Source organism: Marmota monax, unplaced genomic scaffold (assembly GCF_021218885.2).
Source record: "Marmota monax isolate L192 unplaced genomic scaffold, Marmota_monax_Labrador192_F-V1.1 WCK01_AAM20220418_F8-fsc00138, whole genome shotgun sequence".
NCBI lineage: Eukaryota > Metazoa > Chordata > Mammalia > Rodentia > Sciuridae > Marmota > Marmota monax.
The window spans coordinates 1827851-1846082 of NW_026692763.1; the positions used below are offsets into that span (position 1 = coordinate 1827851).

General features: G+C 35.2%; 1 protein-coding gene across 1 annotated transcript in view; it reads left to right on the forward strand.

Moving 5' to 3' along the window:
• Efcab5 (EF-hand calcium binding domain 5) overlaps positions 1-18232 on the forward strand; it is a 120030-nt gene that overhangs the window by 20473 nt on the left and 81325 nt on the right. The window contains exons 5-7 of the mRNA XM_046446789.1: positions 6907-7063; positions 9863-9911; positions 13223-13293. Of these exons, the coding sequence (XP_046302745.1) occupies positions 6907-7063; positions 9863-9911; positions 13223-13293 (277 nt within the window). The remainder of the gene's footprint in view (positions 1-6906; positions 7064-9862; positions 9912-13222; positions 13294-18232) is intronic.

The window sequence follows — 18232 nt, forward strand, 5'->3', positions numbered from 1 at the left end:
TAGCAGTTCAAAGAGGAGTTTTCAGATAGGTCCAAAAATGTTCTGGTACACTGGGGTCACTCAAAGTTCATGGCAAGTTATCCACTTAACCTGGTTAGAACCAGTTTTGAGGAAATTCAACATTCAATTTTGATATAATCTAGGAAAATATTGCTGTAAGTGAAAGATTTTCCTTGCACAGCTTAAATGTATAGACAGAATTTGGATTGTCACAACCAGGGTAGGGAAGCATTTTTGCTTCTACTCTTTAATCAGGTATATTTACACTGTGCCTTTCTTTAAAAACACATTTTTTTTTTAGTAAACTGTTTTATTAGTTAGCTTTCATGCATTAAAAAAATTACCCCAAACAGTAGCTTAAAGCAATACCAATTATTTTCCCATGATTTTGTGGGTAGGTAACTTTGGACTAAGTTCCTGACTCATCTCTGCTTCACATGTTATTGATTAGACTCCCTTATACATTGTAGTAAGATGGCAGTTGATAGCGTTGATCATTTTTCTAGTGGTTGGCTATTTGCAGGAATAAAGGCGGTAACTAGATCATCATCTAGAAGGCTAAGCTAGGCTTATTTCCAAGGTATGGTGGGAGGCCTCCCAAATTCAATAAAGGAAGACAAGCCCCAATGGTTAAGTACTTTTCAACTTTCTGCTTGCATCCTGTTTGCCAATGGCTTATTATAAGTCACATGAACACAGATATAAGGAATGCAGAAATAGGAGGAGCTGCAAAGTTGCATTGCACACAGAGTTATACATATGGGAATGTGAAGAATCTGTGACCATTTTTGTAACTACCACACTGTAGATTTTCCTCTCTTCCAGTTTCTTTAAGTGGAGAGTTATATTTAGGATTTGCTTATAAGTTATATCTATTCTATACTGCCCAGAGTTTTGGGTGCTGTAGAATTCTGCTGATTGATATAAACATCTCATGAAATAATACAGGCTACAAAAGAGAAATGTTATTCATTTCCTGAATGAGTAACACAATCAATTTGAAATCCATTAAGATTATATTTGGAAGCTTATGTACAATGGCTCTGAGGCACAAAACAAGATTTTGTGTCTAAATTGGGGCATCAGTAAATAGGAAGAAATGATATCTGAGCTGAAACCTACAGCATGTGGAAGATCTAGTCAGGCAAAGAAAAGGAGAAAAATATTTCAGACAGATGAAAATATGATAGAAAACCAATTTGTGAAATTGTTTTTGCATCACATGAGAATCCAGAAATACTCAGTATTTATTACACTGTACTATTTACTAATCTGTTCTGCCCTTGGACCATAAGCTTAATAATGGCAGAATTCATAGTTAAAAATGGTACAGTTTGGGCTGGAGTTGTGGCTCAGCGGTAGAGTGTTTGCCTAGCATGTGCGAGGACCTGGGTTCGATCCTCAGCGCCACCTAAAAATAAACAAATAAAGGTATTGTGTCAAACTGCAACTAAAAAATAAATATTAAAAAATGGTACAGTCCATATTACCTAATAAATGTTTGTGTAATGAGCCAGGAATTTAATGAATGCATAATGAGCAAAATCTGGGTGTAAGAGGTACAGAATAGAAAGCCATGTAGGAATGAAGATGGAAATTGAAGACAATGCTGTGCAGAGAGAGGAAGAAAGAGAAAATAGCAGAGGGAGAAGGATTAGGGGAAGAGCAGAATGAGAGACAAGCAGAAGGAACTGGGAAGTTTGGCTGTTTAGAAGTGGCATCAGAGGAACTTAGCACTTCCTTTAAAACACCAATTAATCTTTCAGTAGCACAGACACAGGATCTTCTGTACTATTAAGCTGCTTGTATGCTTTTATTTTCAAACTTCAAAGTTTATTTTTGAATGCTTATTTTCCTAGAGAATTCTGAAGTCCTTCTATGGGCTTAAAGTAATAATTTTAATTTCAATAATTTCTTTTGGATTATTAGAGGCATTCAATTTACCAGTTCTTACTGAAAAAAAAATTTCAAATATTTTTTTAGTTGCAGTTGGACACAATACCTTCATTTATTTATTTATTTATCTATTTTATGTAGTGCTGAGGATTGAACCCAGCATCTTGCACATGCTAGATGAGCACTCTACCACTGAGCCACAACCCCAGTCCCTGAAAATTCTTTTGTATTTTAAAATCTGTCAGATTGTCTTAGTCTTTCTTCTTTGAAAGATAAAGACCTGCCTCAAACATTGTTGGACAAAAAGTCACACTTAAACCTAGCAGCTGTTTTTATTACTCTTAGTCATTTGATTTTATTTCAATCAAAACAGTTTGGTTTTCTTTTAAGTCCTAATAGGTATGATTAACATAGGAACAATTAAAATCACATTTATTCCCCTGTTCTCAACCTGGGTGATGCATCTCTGGCTGAGTACAAGGGTAACTATCATGCTGAGAGCATGAGCAGAAGCTATCAAAGATTTGCCTCGGGTTACAGGCAATAGGCCAAGATACTTTGAGAGAGACTTCTCAAAATTTTAGTCCAAGACATAAGAATGACCTGGGATGCTTTCTATAAATGCATCTTCCAGGTTTCTACCCAAGCCCTGGGATCAAAATCCCCTGGGTGATTTCTATGTCCAGGAAAGAAAGAGACTTGTGACCATAATGCCTGAGTACCTTCAGCCTTGCCCTAATAGTATATAGGGCAACTCCTAGGACTGTTTTTTTTTTACATTGTAAATTGATGATTTATGATTATATTGTATATATTTATGGAGCACAATGTGATGTTATGACTTATAAATACACGTAGAATAATTAAACCAAGATAATTAACATCTATTACCTTTTTTGGGGGGGAGGGTGGGCCGAGGTACCAGGAATTGAACTCGGGGCACTCGACAACTGAGCCACATCTCCAGCTTTTTTTTGTATTTTATTTAGAGACAGTGTCTCACTGAGTTGCTTACCACCTCACTGCTGCTGAGGCTGGCTTTGAACTCACAATCTTCCTGCCTCAGTTTCCTGAGCTGCTGGGATGGATTATAGGCATGTGCCACCATGCCCGGCTTAACTAGTTTTGGGGTGTTTTGGGGGGGGGATGAGAACATTTGAAACCTATAGTCTTAGAAAGTTTGAAATGTACAATTTATTATTATTATTATTGAATGGATTGGCATGCAGTGGATCTTTTTTTTATTTATACATGACAGCAGAATGCATTACAATTCTTATTACACATATAGAGCACAATTTTTCATATCTCTGGTTGCATACATATTATATTCACACCACTTTGTGTCTTCATACCTTTCTTTGGCTAATAATGATCATCACATTCCACCATCATTAATAACCCCATACCCCCTCCCTTTCCCTCCAACCCCTCTGACCTACCTAGAGTTCGTCTATTCCTCCCATGCTCCCGTTCCCTATCCCACTATGAATCAGCTTCCTTATAGCAAATAAAACATTTGGCATTTGGTTATTTGGGATTGGCTAACTTCACTTAGCATTATCTTCTCTAACTCCATCCATTTACCTGCAAATGCCATGATTTTATTCTCTTTTATCGCTGAGTAATATTTTATTGTGTATATATGCCACATTTTTTAAATCTATTCATCTATTGAAGGGCATCTGGTTGGTTCCATAGTTTAGCTGTTGTGAATTGTGCTGCTATAAACATTGATGTGGCTGTGTTCCTGTAGTATGCTGTTTTTAAGTCCTTTGGGTATAGACAGAGGAGAGGGATAGCTGGATCAAATGGTGGTTTCATTCCCAATTTTCCAAGAAATCTCCATACTGCTTTCCATATTGGCTGCATCCATTTGCAGTCCCACCAGTGGTGTATGAGTGTACCTTTTTCCCCACATCCTCGCCAACACTTATTGTTGTTTGTCTTCAAATATCTGCCATTCTGACTAGAGTGAAATGAAATCTTAGTTTTGATTTGCATTTCTCTAATTGCTGGAGATATTGAACATTTTTTTCATATATTTGTTGATTGATTGTGCATCATCTTCTGAGAAGTGTCTGTTCAGGTCCTTGGCCCATTTATTGATTGGGTTATTTATTTTTTTGATGTTTAGTTTTTTGAGTTCTTTATATACTCCAGAGATTAGTGCTCTATCTGATGTGCGAGGGGTAAAGATTTGCTCCCAAGATGTAGGCTCTCTATTCACCTCACAGATCGTTTCTTTTGCTGAGAAGAAACTTTTTAGTTTGAGTCCATCCCATTTATTGATTCTTGATTTTAATTATTGCACCACAGGAGTCTTATTAAGGAAGTTGGGGCCTAATCACACATTATGAAGATTAGGGCCTACTTTTTCTTCTATTAGATACAGGTTCTCTGGTTGTATTCCTAAGTCCTTGATCCATTTTGAGTTGAGTTTTGTGCATGATGAGAAATAGGGATTTAATCTCATTTTGTTGCATATGGATTTCCAGTTTTTCCAGCTCCATTTGTTAAAGAGGCTATCTTTTCTCCAATGCATATTCTAGGCACCCTTTTTCTAATATAAGATAACTGTAATTTTGTGGGTTAGACTCTGTGCCCTCTATTCTGTACCATTGGTCTACCAGTTGTTTTGATGCCAATATCATGCTGTTTTTGTTACAATTGCTCTGTAGTATAGTTTAAGTTCTAGTATAGTGATACCACCTGCTTCACTCTTCCTGCTAAGGATTGCTTTAGCTATTCTGGGTCTCTTATTTTTCCAGATGAATTTCATGATTTCTTTTTCTATGTCTATGAGGTTTGTCATTGGAAGTTTGATCAGAATTTCATTAAATCTGTATAATGCTTTTGGAAGTATGGTCATTTTGATAATATTAATTCTGCCTATCCAAGAGAAAGGTATACCTTTCCTTTTTCTAAGGTCTTCTTTGATTTCTTTCTTTAGGGTTCTAAGTTTCATTTTATAGATCTTTCATATCTTTTGTTAAATTGATTCTCAAGTTTTTTTTTGTTTTTGTTTTTGAGGCTATTGAGAATGGGGTGGTTTTCCTTGTTTCCCTTTCTGAAGATTTGTCACTGATATACAGAAATGCCTTTGACTTATGGGTGTTGATTTGATATCCTGCTACTTTGCTGAATTTATTTACTAGTTCTAGATGTTTTCTGTTGGAACTTGTAGGGTCTTCCAGGTATAGAATCATATCATCAGCAAATAGTGCCAATTTGAGTTCTTCTTTTCCTGTGTGTATCCCTTTAATTTCTTTCGTCTAATTGCTCTGGCCAGTGTTTCAAGAACTATGTTAAATAGAAGTGGTGAAAGAGGGCATCCCTGTATTGTTCCAGTTTTTAGAGGGAATGCATTCAATTTTTCTCCAGTTAGAATGATGTTGGCCTGGGGCTTAGCATAGATAGGCTTTACAATGTTGAGATATGTTCCTGTTATCCCTAGTTTTTCTAGTGTTTTGAACATAAAGGGGTGCTGTATTTTGTCAAATGATTTTTCTGCATCTATTGAGTTGATCATAGGATTCTTATCTTTAAGCCTATTGATGTGATGAATTACATTTATTGTAATTTATTGATTTCCATATGTTGAACCAACCTTGCATCCCTGGGATAAATCCCACTTGATCATGGTGCATGATCTTTTTGATATGTTTTTGTATTAGATTTGCCAGAATTTTATTGAGAATTTTTGCATCTATGTTCATTAGAGATATTGGTCTGAAGTTTTCTTTCTTTGATGTGTCTTTGCCTGGTTTTGGAATCAGAGTGATATTGACCTCATATAATGAGTTTGGAAGTTCTGCCTCTTTTTCTATTTCCTGAAATAAATTGGAGAGTATTGGTATTATTCTTCTTTGAAGGTCCTGTAGAACTCGGCTGTGTATCTGTCTGGTCCTGGGATTTTCTTGGTTGGTAGACTTTTGATGGTGTCTACTATCTCGTCACTTGTTTACATTGTGTGTATCATCCTGGTTCAATTTGGGCAAATTATATGATTCTAGAAATTTGTCGATCCCTTCAATATTTTCTATTTTATTGGAGTATAGGTTTTCAAAATAATTTCTGATTATCTTCTTATTTCTGTAGTGTCTGTTGTGATATTTCCTTTTTCATCACATATGTTAGTAATTTGAGTTTTCTCTCTTCTTCTCTTTGTTAGCATGGCTAAGGTCTATCAATTTTATTTCTTTTTTCCAAAGAACCAACTTTTTGTTCTGTCAATTTTTTCAATTGTTTCTTTTGTTTCAATTTCATTGATTTTAGCTCTGATTTTAATTACTTCCTGTCTTCTGCTGCTTTTGGTGTTGATTTGTTCTTCTTTTTCTAGGGCTTTGAGATGTAGTGTTAAGTCGTTTATTTATTGACTTTTTCTTGTTTTAAGGAATGAACTCCATTCAATGAACTTTCCTTTGTATTGGCATGCAGTGGCTCTTTAGAAAACTTATTCCTCCTATCTGAAATTTTGCATCCTTTGACCATTATCTCTCCTCACTCACCCCATATGCCCTTAACCTCTGCTTCTTTGAGTTCTATTGTTTTATATTCCATGTATAAGTGAGAACATGATGTGTTTGTTTTCTCTGCTTGGCTTATTTCACTTAGCATAATTCTCCAATTTTATTTATGTTGTCACAAAGGGTAGACTTTTCTTTATTTTAGAGGCTATGTAATATCCTGTTGTGCTCATGTATCACATTTTCTTTATCCATTCATCTGTTGTTGGACACTGAGGTTGATTCCATAACTTGGCTAGTGTGAGTAGTAAACATATAAGTGCAGATGTCTTTTTGACAAACTAATTTCAGATCTTTTGCCAAATGTGGCAAAAGTATGCTGAGGAAGAAGGGCTCACTTGCCTGCTTACATCAAGAAAACTTTCAGGGAGAAAAGAGAGGTACAAAGTTTAAATGGAACTCTGGATTCTTGTTTTCTGTTATTTGAACAATCTGAACTAAGTCCAAAAGTCTTAATGTTTTCTATCTCTACATCCTTCAGAGTATCTAAGGTGAAGGAGAATGTTACACAGAAAAGAGAACAAAGAGTCCACATAAACACAATCAAAGTCAAGGTGGCCAGTGTGCGGAAACAGGCTCTGCAGGAACAATTTGATGAATGGATTCTAGACCCTAGAGGAATGATTCCTACCGTAGTGGTAAGACAGCAGGTTGTATATAATGGGTTTGGGGGTGAGTGAAAAGAGGGCACTTGCTAGAATACTGAGTGGGATGCCAGAAACCTCCCTTCAATATTTCAGTACTGCTGAAGTAAATTAATCTTGACCTATGTGGTCAATGAGAACTGATTCCTATAATTTTCTCATAAACATTTAAAAAAAATCTAGCTAGATTCCTAAAATCATGATTCTGGCAATGGTTTACAAACTAATCATTACAAATGGTTTACAAACTAATCATTACAAATGGAGATTTTATTTGTTTGTTGTGTATGTGACTGCTTTTGTCTCTTAATTTTAGAGAATAAGTATTTTCTTTTAGATGTGGATAGATTTGAAAATGTTTAAATTGTTTAAATCCAATGCCAAGTATATTTCAATTTAAGGTGCATGATCGAAAATGGACCAAGGAAGACAAGCCACACACCAACAAGAAATATTAGCAAAAAAAACATTGCTGATAAAAGAGCATTATCCAACACACATACAAAGAATTCTTAAAACTGAAAAATACAAAAACGAATAGCCCTGTTAAAATATGGGCAAAAGTCCTGAACAGATACTTCACTGAATAGATACTTCAAAAAAATGCATATGTTAAATAAACCTATGAGACAGTGCCAAATATCATATGTCATTAAGGAATTTCAAAAATAAAACAGCAATGAGATTAGAATGGCCAAAATTCAAAACACAAAACACTGATACCACGCTGGCAAGAATGTAGAGTAGCAAGAACTGTCATTCATTGTTGGTGGGAATGCAAAATGGTACAGCCACTCTGAAAGACAGTTTGTCAGTCTTCTATAAAACTAAACATATTCTTAAAAGACAAACACTAAATTATTTCACTTACATGAGATATCTGAAGTAGTTAAATTCAGAAAATAGGAAGTAGAATGATAATTGCCAAAGCCTAGGAAAAGGTGAAGGAGAGTGTTTTTATTTAGTGAGTATAGAGTTTCAGGTTTGCAAAATTAAAAGTTCTGGAGATCAGAGCCAGGCATAGTGGCATATGTCTGTAATTCCAGCGACTTGGAAGTCTGAGGCAGGAGGATTGCAACTTTAAGGCCAGCCTGGTCAACTTAGCTAAATCCTGTCTCAAAATAAAAAATCAGAAGGATTGGGAATGTAGCTCAGTGGTAGAGCACTTGCCTAGCGTTTCCAAGGCCCTGGATTTAATACCCAGTACTGAAACAAACAAACAAACAAACAAACAAATGACATGGAGAAACTTAAGTGCATCACATTAAGTGGAAGAAGCCAATCTGAAAAGGCTACTTATGGGATGATCCTAACTACATAACATTCTAGAAAAGGAAAAAACCGTGAAGACAGTAAAAAGGTTAGTGGTTGCCAGGAGTCAGAGCGGGCAGGAAGGATAAATCGGTGGAATACAGAGGATTTTTAGGATAGTGAAACAATTCTGTACTATTATAGTGGATACTTGTCATACATTTGTCAAAACCCATAGAATGTAGAACACCAAGAGTGACTCCTAATATAAACTAGGGTCTTTGAGCGATAATAATGCATTAATGTAGGTTCATCAACTGTAACAAATGTACAATCCTAGTGCAGGATGTTGACAGTGGGAAAGGCTGTAGTGGGAGTTGGGTAGAGAGCATATGGGAACTCTCTGTACTGTTCTCTCAATTTTGCTGTAAACCTAAAACTTCTCTAAAGAAAATTAAATCTATTTTTTTAAATGGATCAACAAGAGCCAGGTGCTGCAGTGCACACCTATAATCTCAGCAGCTTGGGAGGCTGAGGCAGGAGGATCGAGAGTTCAAAGCCAGCCTCAGAAAAAAGTGAGGTGCTCAGGAACTCAGTGAGACCCTGTCTCTAAATAAAAATACAAAATAGGGCTGGGGTTGTGGTTCAGTGGTCTAGTGCCCCTAAACTCAATCCCCAGTTCAAAAAAAAATTATTTTCAATAATCAAAGAATAAGGAAGAATAGAGGATTCTTAGGATGGTCAAACTGGTTGCTAAATGTGTCTTAGCTCCACCATGCCCTGTGGGGAGCCAGTCCAAATGCAGGCACCTTTAAGTTCTGATGCATCATGGGGATCTGAAAGATCAGTATAGTCTGGCACCTTAGTGCCGGTAGTGCACTGGTGACTCGGGCTTTTCTCTCCATCAAGTAATAAGGTGTGGCCCTGGGAGTGGCCCTAGGAGTAGGCGGCACCCAGAGAAGTTGAGCTACACTCCCCTGTTCCCTTGTAATCCTATCCCTTGCCTCATTTGAATGGCTTCTTCCCAATAAAAGGGTTCAGCACATGCTCCTCTCTCTTTCCACGGACCCCTAAGGTCGGAGGAGCCATCACAGGACCCAAAGAAAAAGGTATTTCTCTGTTTCTGTGTGGTTATTTCGTGCAGCCCAATTCATCTGGAGTGACTTTGAGTGTTTAGTCATGGAATACAACGCCCAGTGTTAGAGCATTGCTAGAAATGTATCCAGTACGGGAGCAAAACAGTATCACTCTCAGCATCCCAGTTCTTCTCTCACAAAAAGTTGGGAATCACTGAAGATGTGCATATGAAAGCACTTCATATACCTTGACATATTCTCAAAATGTGAATTGTTGCTATTTCTGTCCTTGGGTTAGAAAGATTACAGAACACTTAAGACAGAAAGACTATAGATGACTTTTAGTCTAAAATACTATATGTGTGATAATTGAGGATTAATTCTTTGTTCCTTTCCTTACCTTTTTTTTTGTCTCCTTTTTTCTTTCTTCCTTCCTATCTTCCTTTTTTTTTTTTCTGATTTGCAGATTCAAAATGTTCTTCATGAATTTTTCCAAAAGCCAGAATTCGAGCTTGGTAAGTATGCCTGCTACTATGGTATTTTTATTTTTCTTTTTTTGCAGGGAGGGCACTGAATTCAGATGAAGCATTGATATTAAAACTGATGTTATTGAAAGCACTTTTTATAGATGAATTATGCTCTTCTGTTCTATCCATACAATATAGAAAAATTATCAATCATTCTCAATTCTTTTAGTCCAGTGCCCCACTGTATTGCACCTTTTATAATTTTTTTTTAGTAGTTGATGTACCTTTACTGAATTTATTTACTTATATGTGGTGCTGAGAATTGAACCTAGTGCCTTAACACATGCTAGGCAAGTGCTCTATCACTGAGTTACAATCTCAGCCCTGTATTGCATCTCCTTATTAACCTATGCCATACTTAGAGAGTTTAAAAAGGAACATACAATATCATAATTGTTATTTCAATATATAAATGTTTGGTTACAACTTCACTAGAAGACATAATACAATAGTTAGACCTACTTATCATGAGTGTTTAGATATGTGGAAAGTAAAATTATATCCAACTGTGTGTGTATGTGTGTGTGTGTGTGTGAGAGAGAGAGAGAGAGAGAGAGAGAGAGAGAGAGAGAGAGAGAGAGAATCCCATGACAAGAAGAGCTACAAATTCAGACTGACATAGATGTGTTGTATTAGAGTTCAGACATAATTTAGATGTTAGCTCCTATAACACAATTCTCTGAAATGGTGAACAACTCCTAGTTAAGTTCCAAGATGAATTTTACATTTAAACCTCCCTCAAATTTTCACAGTAGTTACATTCTTGGACAATTAAACAGCAAAATTAGGGGCTGGGGGTGTAGCTCAGTGGTAAAGCTTGTGCGTAGCATGAATGAGGCCCTCAGTTTAATCCCCAGCACCAAAAAACAAAGACGATAGCAAAATTCTACTCTGTGTTTATATATAAAATAGAATTGAGTTCTAGATTCAAAATTGCTATAAGCAGATTTTTCACTTACTTGAATGTCTGACAGGAAGGGGAAAGCCTTAATTTTGCAGAAATTGCAGGGGTTCTGCCTCTACACCTACTCTCCATTATTGTAATTACAAAAACTCTCCCACAAATTCCCACCATGCATAGTGCCTGGAGAGTGGGACAATACAACTCCTATGGAGAACCATAGATTTGATGCATTTGTTTTTGGAAAGATTTCTTTATGTGAAACTAGGCGCACACACACACTCACACACACACACACATATACACACACAAATATGACTTTGTTACATAAAGAACTAGACTTTGAGTCCTGAGATTTACATAATTTAGATCCAGCTGATTTTTTTTCAATTTCAATTTATTTTTAACTACTTGTTACAATGATAACAATAGATTGTGACAATGTTTGAAGTCTGTTCTCACTTTTTAAAATGAAATATGCTTCTCTTCCTCTTGATCACTGGTCCCCAAATGTTATTTCGACCTTGTGTCAGTGACAACCTTTTTTCTCTTCCCTGTTCTCAGCCTATCCCAAAACTGTAATTCTCCTGTGAGCTCAATCTCCACTCTTGTTTCAGAAATTCTTGAAACAACTTCCTGTGTTTATTTATTTTGGATGGGGGTACAGAAGGAGTGAGTAAAGACAACACTATTGGGATGCTGATGAACATTAGAGAAATTCCAAGCTACTCCAGTTGATAGTAATTATTTCTCCTCTTTACTCCTTTCTTTTTTTAATATTTATTTTTTAGTTGTAGTTGGATACAATAACTTTATTTTATTTTTAGTGGCGCTGAGGGTCGAACCCAGGGCCTCTCATGTGCTAGGCAAGCGCTCTACCGCTGAGCCACAATCGCAGCCCCTACTCCTTTCTTGGAGTATTTATTTTCTATATCATCCATCCATTCATTCAATATTTATCAAATCCTTCCTTAGTTCCAGATATTGTGAGGGGACAAAGAAAGCAAAGACATACTTCCTTTCCTTAAGTTACTCAAAGTCCAATCAGAGGATATGTATGAACATTCATAGCAGCTATTACTGGTAGAAGCCAGTCTAGTTTGCATAATTTTCTGGAGCTTAGAGAAAGGTCTGAAATGGGGATATTGGCATTTAATGCATAAGCTTACATGAGTCTTCATGGCCACAATAATTGATACAAATAGCAGTCACAAAATCCAAGAATAACTGAAAAATCTTTCCTGTGCCCTTGTGCCAGTCCAGGAGAGGCAGGAAGAGTTACTGTTAGAAGTAGGAGAAGAAGCCAGTTTGTTGGTTCATTCATCATGAGCTTTCATAGAATTATTTTCCTCTCTTGGTAAGATCAATAAGGATTACGTAAGTGACATATCAAATGGAAGTTTAAAAACGTTTACTTGAACTAACTGCCAAATTCACTATTGTTGACTACTCTGTTACTCATAAAACTTTTTGCTTAGCTTTTGTGATATCATTTTCTCTTTATGTCTTTCTTCTATCTTTGATCACCTCTTGCATTTTTCCTCTTGGTTCTTATTTTGCTTAAACCTTAAATGTTGTTTTCCAGAGTTTCCCTTTTGACTCACTTTATATACTACCCACTCCCTTTGTTTTCTTATTCAAATCTGTAACTGCAATGATGACTCTCAATCCATATTCCATTTCAAACTTTACCCCTGAGCTCCAGCTACTTATGAAAAGATCTACAATGAGTGGTAAGTGAAAAAGCAAGTTGCAGATCAAAATTATCATATTCATTTAGAGAAAAAATATACATGTCCGTGTACACATACACATATGGAAATGCATAGGAAGGGTTGCTGAAAGGATGGTAACACGTTGGTGACAGTGATTACTTCTGGGACAGAGAGGAATGAGTGTGCAGATGGGGGACTAGAGGGAAAAGAGGATATTCACGTTTTGCTGCTCATATTTTTGTATTATTTGAATGTTTTACTAACCATATTACTAGTTAATTTAAGAAACATTAAAGCCAAAAAAGATTTTTAAATGGAAATTTACAGAGGTGTTTTGATTTAGATTCTCCTAGCATAAATGCTAGCATAAATTAATACAAATGTTTTTATAGTCTTTATATGATTGTGCATATGTGTTTTTGCTTTATCTCAACCCAGTTATTAAAAATTTAGCTTTATTCTCTTTACTGTTTGGGTTGCTGGGTTAAATAAAAGCCAGGAAAAATAATAATCCTGTAGTAATTGGAAAGCTACCCAACTATATATCATTTACTTTATGGTAGATATTAGTTAAGAAATAATTTTACATTCTTTTAAGTACTAGAATATAAGTACAAAATATGACTATATTATAACCAAACTATAACCAAACTAACTAGCAAACATTTTTATCCCCAAATTAGAATCACATTGCAAACAATTGGATTTTACTGACTCCGTAGAATCAGGATTGAACAAAACGGAATTTTCAGAAGTAAGAAGTTATATTATTTAATGTTTGAATCATTCTATTAGTTTCAACTATCTTTTAGTTGTCACATATACATTAACTTAGAATGAAATAAGATCATAGAAACTTATTTTTGTGTGTGTGTGTGTGTGGTGCTGGGGATTAAACCCAGGGTCCTGTGCATGTGAGGCAAGCACTCTACCAACTGAGATATATCCCCAGCCCTTGATCATTTTTTTTAATATTTATTTTTTTAAGTTTTAGGTGGACACAATATCTTTATTTTACATTTATGTGGTGCTGAAGATCAAACCCAGTGCTTCATACATGCTAGGAAAGCACTCTACCACTGAGCCACAACCCCATCTCTCTTGATCAGTTTTTAAGGGATGCACTTTAAGATATTTTAACCCCTCTAGCCAGGCACAGTGGTGCATGCCTGTAATCCCAGAAACTTGGGAGGCTGAGCAAAAGGATCACAGGTTCAAGGCTAGCCTCTGCAACTTGTTGAGACTCTATCTCAAAAAATTAAAAGGTCTGTGGATGTAGCTCTGTGGTAGAAAGACCTTAAGTTCAATCCCTAGTACTACCAAAAAAAAAAAAAAAAAAAATTAACCCTCTGCAAAGTCATAATTTATTTCAGTGGCACTCATGATATGAAAATGTGAAAAACTTTCACTGACATATTCTGGTAAGATCAAGAAAAACCTTCATCTTATATTCAATAAAATCTAGTTATACAAATAATAATCAGATCTAAAACTTACAAAGCATTTTCATGGGCCAGACACTGTTCTAAATTTTCCATACATGAACTTGAGGAATCTGCTCAGCAACTCTTACATCCTCTCTCTCTCTCTCTCTCTCTCTCTCTCTCTCTCTCTCTCTCTCTCTTTGTAATCTTCTACTGTTATTGATGAAAACATTGAGTTCAGAAAGGTTAAATAACTTGCACATGGTCTCACAATCAAATTGAGAAATTTGTATTTAGGTTGTTTGGTTTCAAAGTCCTTTTAATATTATATCTGAGAAAGTAGGATTCTATTTTCATGCAATAAGTGAAAGAAGCAATTTAATGATACCAGAATCCTGAGTCTTTTATAGTCTGTGTTTATATATTTTTCATGTTTTCCTATTTCCCCTTGTTTTTCCCCTCTAATGACGTTAGTCTCAAAGTCAAGATAATTTTCTTTTTCTTTTTCCATTCACCCTTGCTCCATTGAAGGTAAAGACTAAGCACCTTACACAGTTTCAGAGTTCTATATGAAGGATTTCTGGAATCCTTCATTTTTGTATGAATCAGAATTTGGCAAATTTTTATTTTAGTTGTATTCTCATTGTGTTTTCTTAGGTTCTCTCTTTGCCATTCATTAGTCACAGGTTCAAACTAATAGCCAGTTACTTATATCTCAACTGTGATGTAGAACCCATACTATGAACCAACTTCTTCTCTCTCTCTCTCTCTCTTTTTTTTCTTTTTTCCTTTTTTTTGGTGCATGGGACAAGGTGGGGGGGGGCTGGAGATTGAATCCAGGGCCCTGTGCATGCTAGGCAAGCACTTTAACTGACCTACACCTCCAGCACAGAGCCACTAATTCTTTACTAATTCTCACATGCCAAGTCAGCTACCAGGAGCTATCTGCTGATTGGCTGTTACCTGGGCTAAATCAACCCAAAGAGCTAGTGAATGGCTCCTATGCTGTAAAGATTGCCAGAATTATTCAAACTAGTAATTTCCAAACTATTTTCCCTGCTTTGCCTTATATGTCCTGTAGAAACCCCCAGAAAGACTCTTATTTAGGCTTTCCCTTTGCTCCTTCCTGCTTTTGCCTCCTAAACAAAACCTGATGATTTCCCTCTGGTATTGTATGGCATGACATGATGCCTTCTCTTGGAAGCTGTAAGTAATAAAAATCTTCTTTTAATGATTTTATTCCTCTCCACATCAACATTCAGTCACCTCTTTAAGTTGAAATCCCAGAATTAAAATTGAGATAAATGACTCAAAACAAAAATATGTAGAACAAACAATAATATTAAAATAATTCAGGAATAGTTGAGGCTTTATCACTTTATCCCCATAGCTTAAATTACTTTGCAAAATAGTGATTCTTGGTGCTACTTTCCTAATTATCTTTTATTAGTTTTCCTACAAGAGAACAATTTAGAAAATTTTTCTATTTTTTTAATTATAAGAGTAGTATATGAATTTTATCATATATGAATTATATCCCAATAAGAAAATAATATAGACTCATTATAGAAAATTAAAGGTGGAAAGGATAAAGAAGAAAAAAATTTAAATCCATGATTCTACTAATAGTCACTGTTAACACTGTGATATTTTTCTTTGGATAATAACAATGGTTCAGATTTTTTTAAATCATGTTTTTTATGTGCCACAGACTGTACTAAGGATATTATGTGTACTTTCTTAAGTAATTCTTACGAAAATTATTATCCTCATTTTGCAAATATGGCAGGAAGATGGAACAATTTCCTCAAGGTCACCTGTGATATAAGTGACTGAACTGACTCCAAATGACCTTGTGCCACATAGTGTCTATTATATTCATAGTGAAACATATGAGATTTTAGTTTAATTTTGTTTTTTTCTAATAGAGTTTCAGTCATGCCTGATATACAATTCTGTGTTCTACTTTTTCACTTAACTTCATCTCTTGATCATTTATCTATGTTAATACTCTTTAAAGCATGATCTTGAACTTTTTTTTTAATTTTTTTACAAACAAACATCTTTGTTTGTATGTGGTGTTGAGGATGGAACCCGGGCCGCACGCATACCAGTCGAGCGCGCTACCGCTTGAGCCACATCCCCAGCCCGATCTTGAACTTTTTTTTATGAAAAAAATCATAGATTTACAAGAAGTTGCAAAAGTAGTACATAGTGGGCTTTGACCAGTTTTTTCAAAAGTTACATCTTGTATGACTTTAGTATAATATCAAAACCAGGAAATTAATATTGATACAATGTTTATGTATAGTACTGTGCTATTTTATCACTTGTATGTGTTTCTATAACCACCACCAAAATTAAGATACAGAACTATTTCAGTTCCACAGAGATCTACTGGTAGTGACATTTTACCAGTTCGAGTGAAAAATAGAAGCCTTATCTTCTTTTCAGTTCTTTTATACTTTTCCATTTATGGTATCATTGTCCTAAATATTTCCTATGCGTATATCACATTAGACAATGTTTTTGTTTTAATAGTTAACCATAATTTAGAAAACTCAAGAGAAAAAGGAAAGTCTATTGTATTTATCTGTATTTTTTTTTCTCTTTTCATTGTTCTTCAAGATTCTCTCCCCCTCCCCCAAATTCTGGCAATGGGGATTGAACCAAAGGCCTTGAGCATGCCAGGCAAGTGCTCTACCACTGAGCTACATGCCCAACTACAAGATTCCTTTTTTTAACGAATTCTGTTTAGAGAACTTCTTTTAGAATAGGTCTTCAGAAGAAAAACTCTACTTAAAAGTAGGTCTAAATTTTTTTGGTCTTTCTAGATTACTCTTTTCTAACTACTTTGGCTACAGCAGAATTTTCTTGGTTTTGTTGTTATTGTTTCTCTCTCTTTCTCTGCACCAAGGAAAGGTTATGTGTGCACACACCAAGAAGGCAGCCATCTGCAATCCAAGAAAAGAGTCTTTACCAAACACTAACTCTACTGGCACCTTATTTGGACTTTCTAGCCCCCAAAACTGTGAGAAAATAAATTGTTCAGTTGTTTAAACCATCTGGACCATGATAATCTGACATGGTAGCCTGACATAGCTCCAGTAATTTAGTAATTTCTTTGGATTAGATTACCAGAAATGGAACAAGAATAAACATTATCAGGGTTTTGGTATCTGTTGTTAAATTACGCTGTTGATTATACTAATTATTCTCCCCACAGTTATATAAGAGTTCTTGAAGTACCCATATTCTTACCCGCAGTAGCATTACTAAGTGTAAGAAACCCCTGCAATTTGATGGCATTTTGCTTTTAACTTCAAAAAAATTTTTTTTAAACTGGTGAGATTAAATATTTTTCTATGTTAAAACTTTTTTGTGAATTGTTCATTGATATTTTTTCCCTCCTTACCTATTGATGCTTATTTTTCTTATGGAAATGGAAATGTTCATCATATATTAAAGACATCACCATTTATGATAATAAATAATATGTTTTTTCTACTGTTTAAAAGAAGTAGTGGCCGGGCACAGTGCCCCTGAGTTCAATCCCTGGTATCAAAAAATTAAAAAAATAATAATAATGGTGTTCTCTGATTTACAGATTTTTTTTGTTTTTTATGTTGTTCAGGCTGTGTTCAACTCGTTATCCTCCTGCTTCAGCCTTCCAAATACCTGGAATTACCGATGTACACCACCACACCTGGCTTTAATTTACAGAAAATTTTGTTAATGTTTATGCAAACAAATACATAGAACATTTTAAGGTCTTTTCCATTGCTTCTATACTTAAAAGTTTCTTCCTTCTCAAAATCAACTAAATGTTTACCTATTTGTTTCTAGCTCTTTTTACTTTTAAAAATTAACTTGAAAATTATTTTAATAAAGTGAGAATCTAACTTATTTTCCCCCTAAAATGGCTAGTCAAATAAATATGTTTATTGAACAAATTATTTTTTACAAGTAGCTAATTTTCCAAATGAAATTTTCTCTACATCATTATTTTCCTTCTTTCCAATGGAAAATAAAAGTAGAACACTTTACAAAATTTAAATGATTGAAATTTTTTTAAAAATATTTATTTTTTGTAGTTGTAGTTGTCCACACAATAACTTTATTTATTTATATGTGGTGCTAAGGATCGAACCTAGGTCCCTGCACGTGCCAGGTGAGCGCTTTACTGCTGAGCCATAACCCCAGCCCCTCAAGATGATTGAAATTTTTAAAAAATATTTTTTAGTTGTAGATGGACACAATACTTTTATT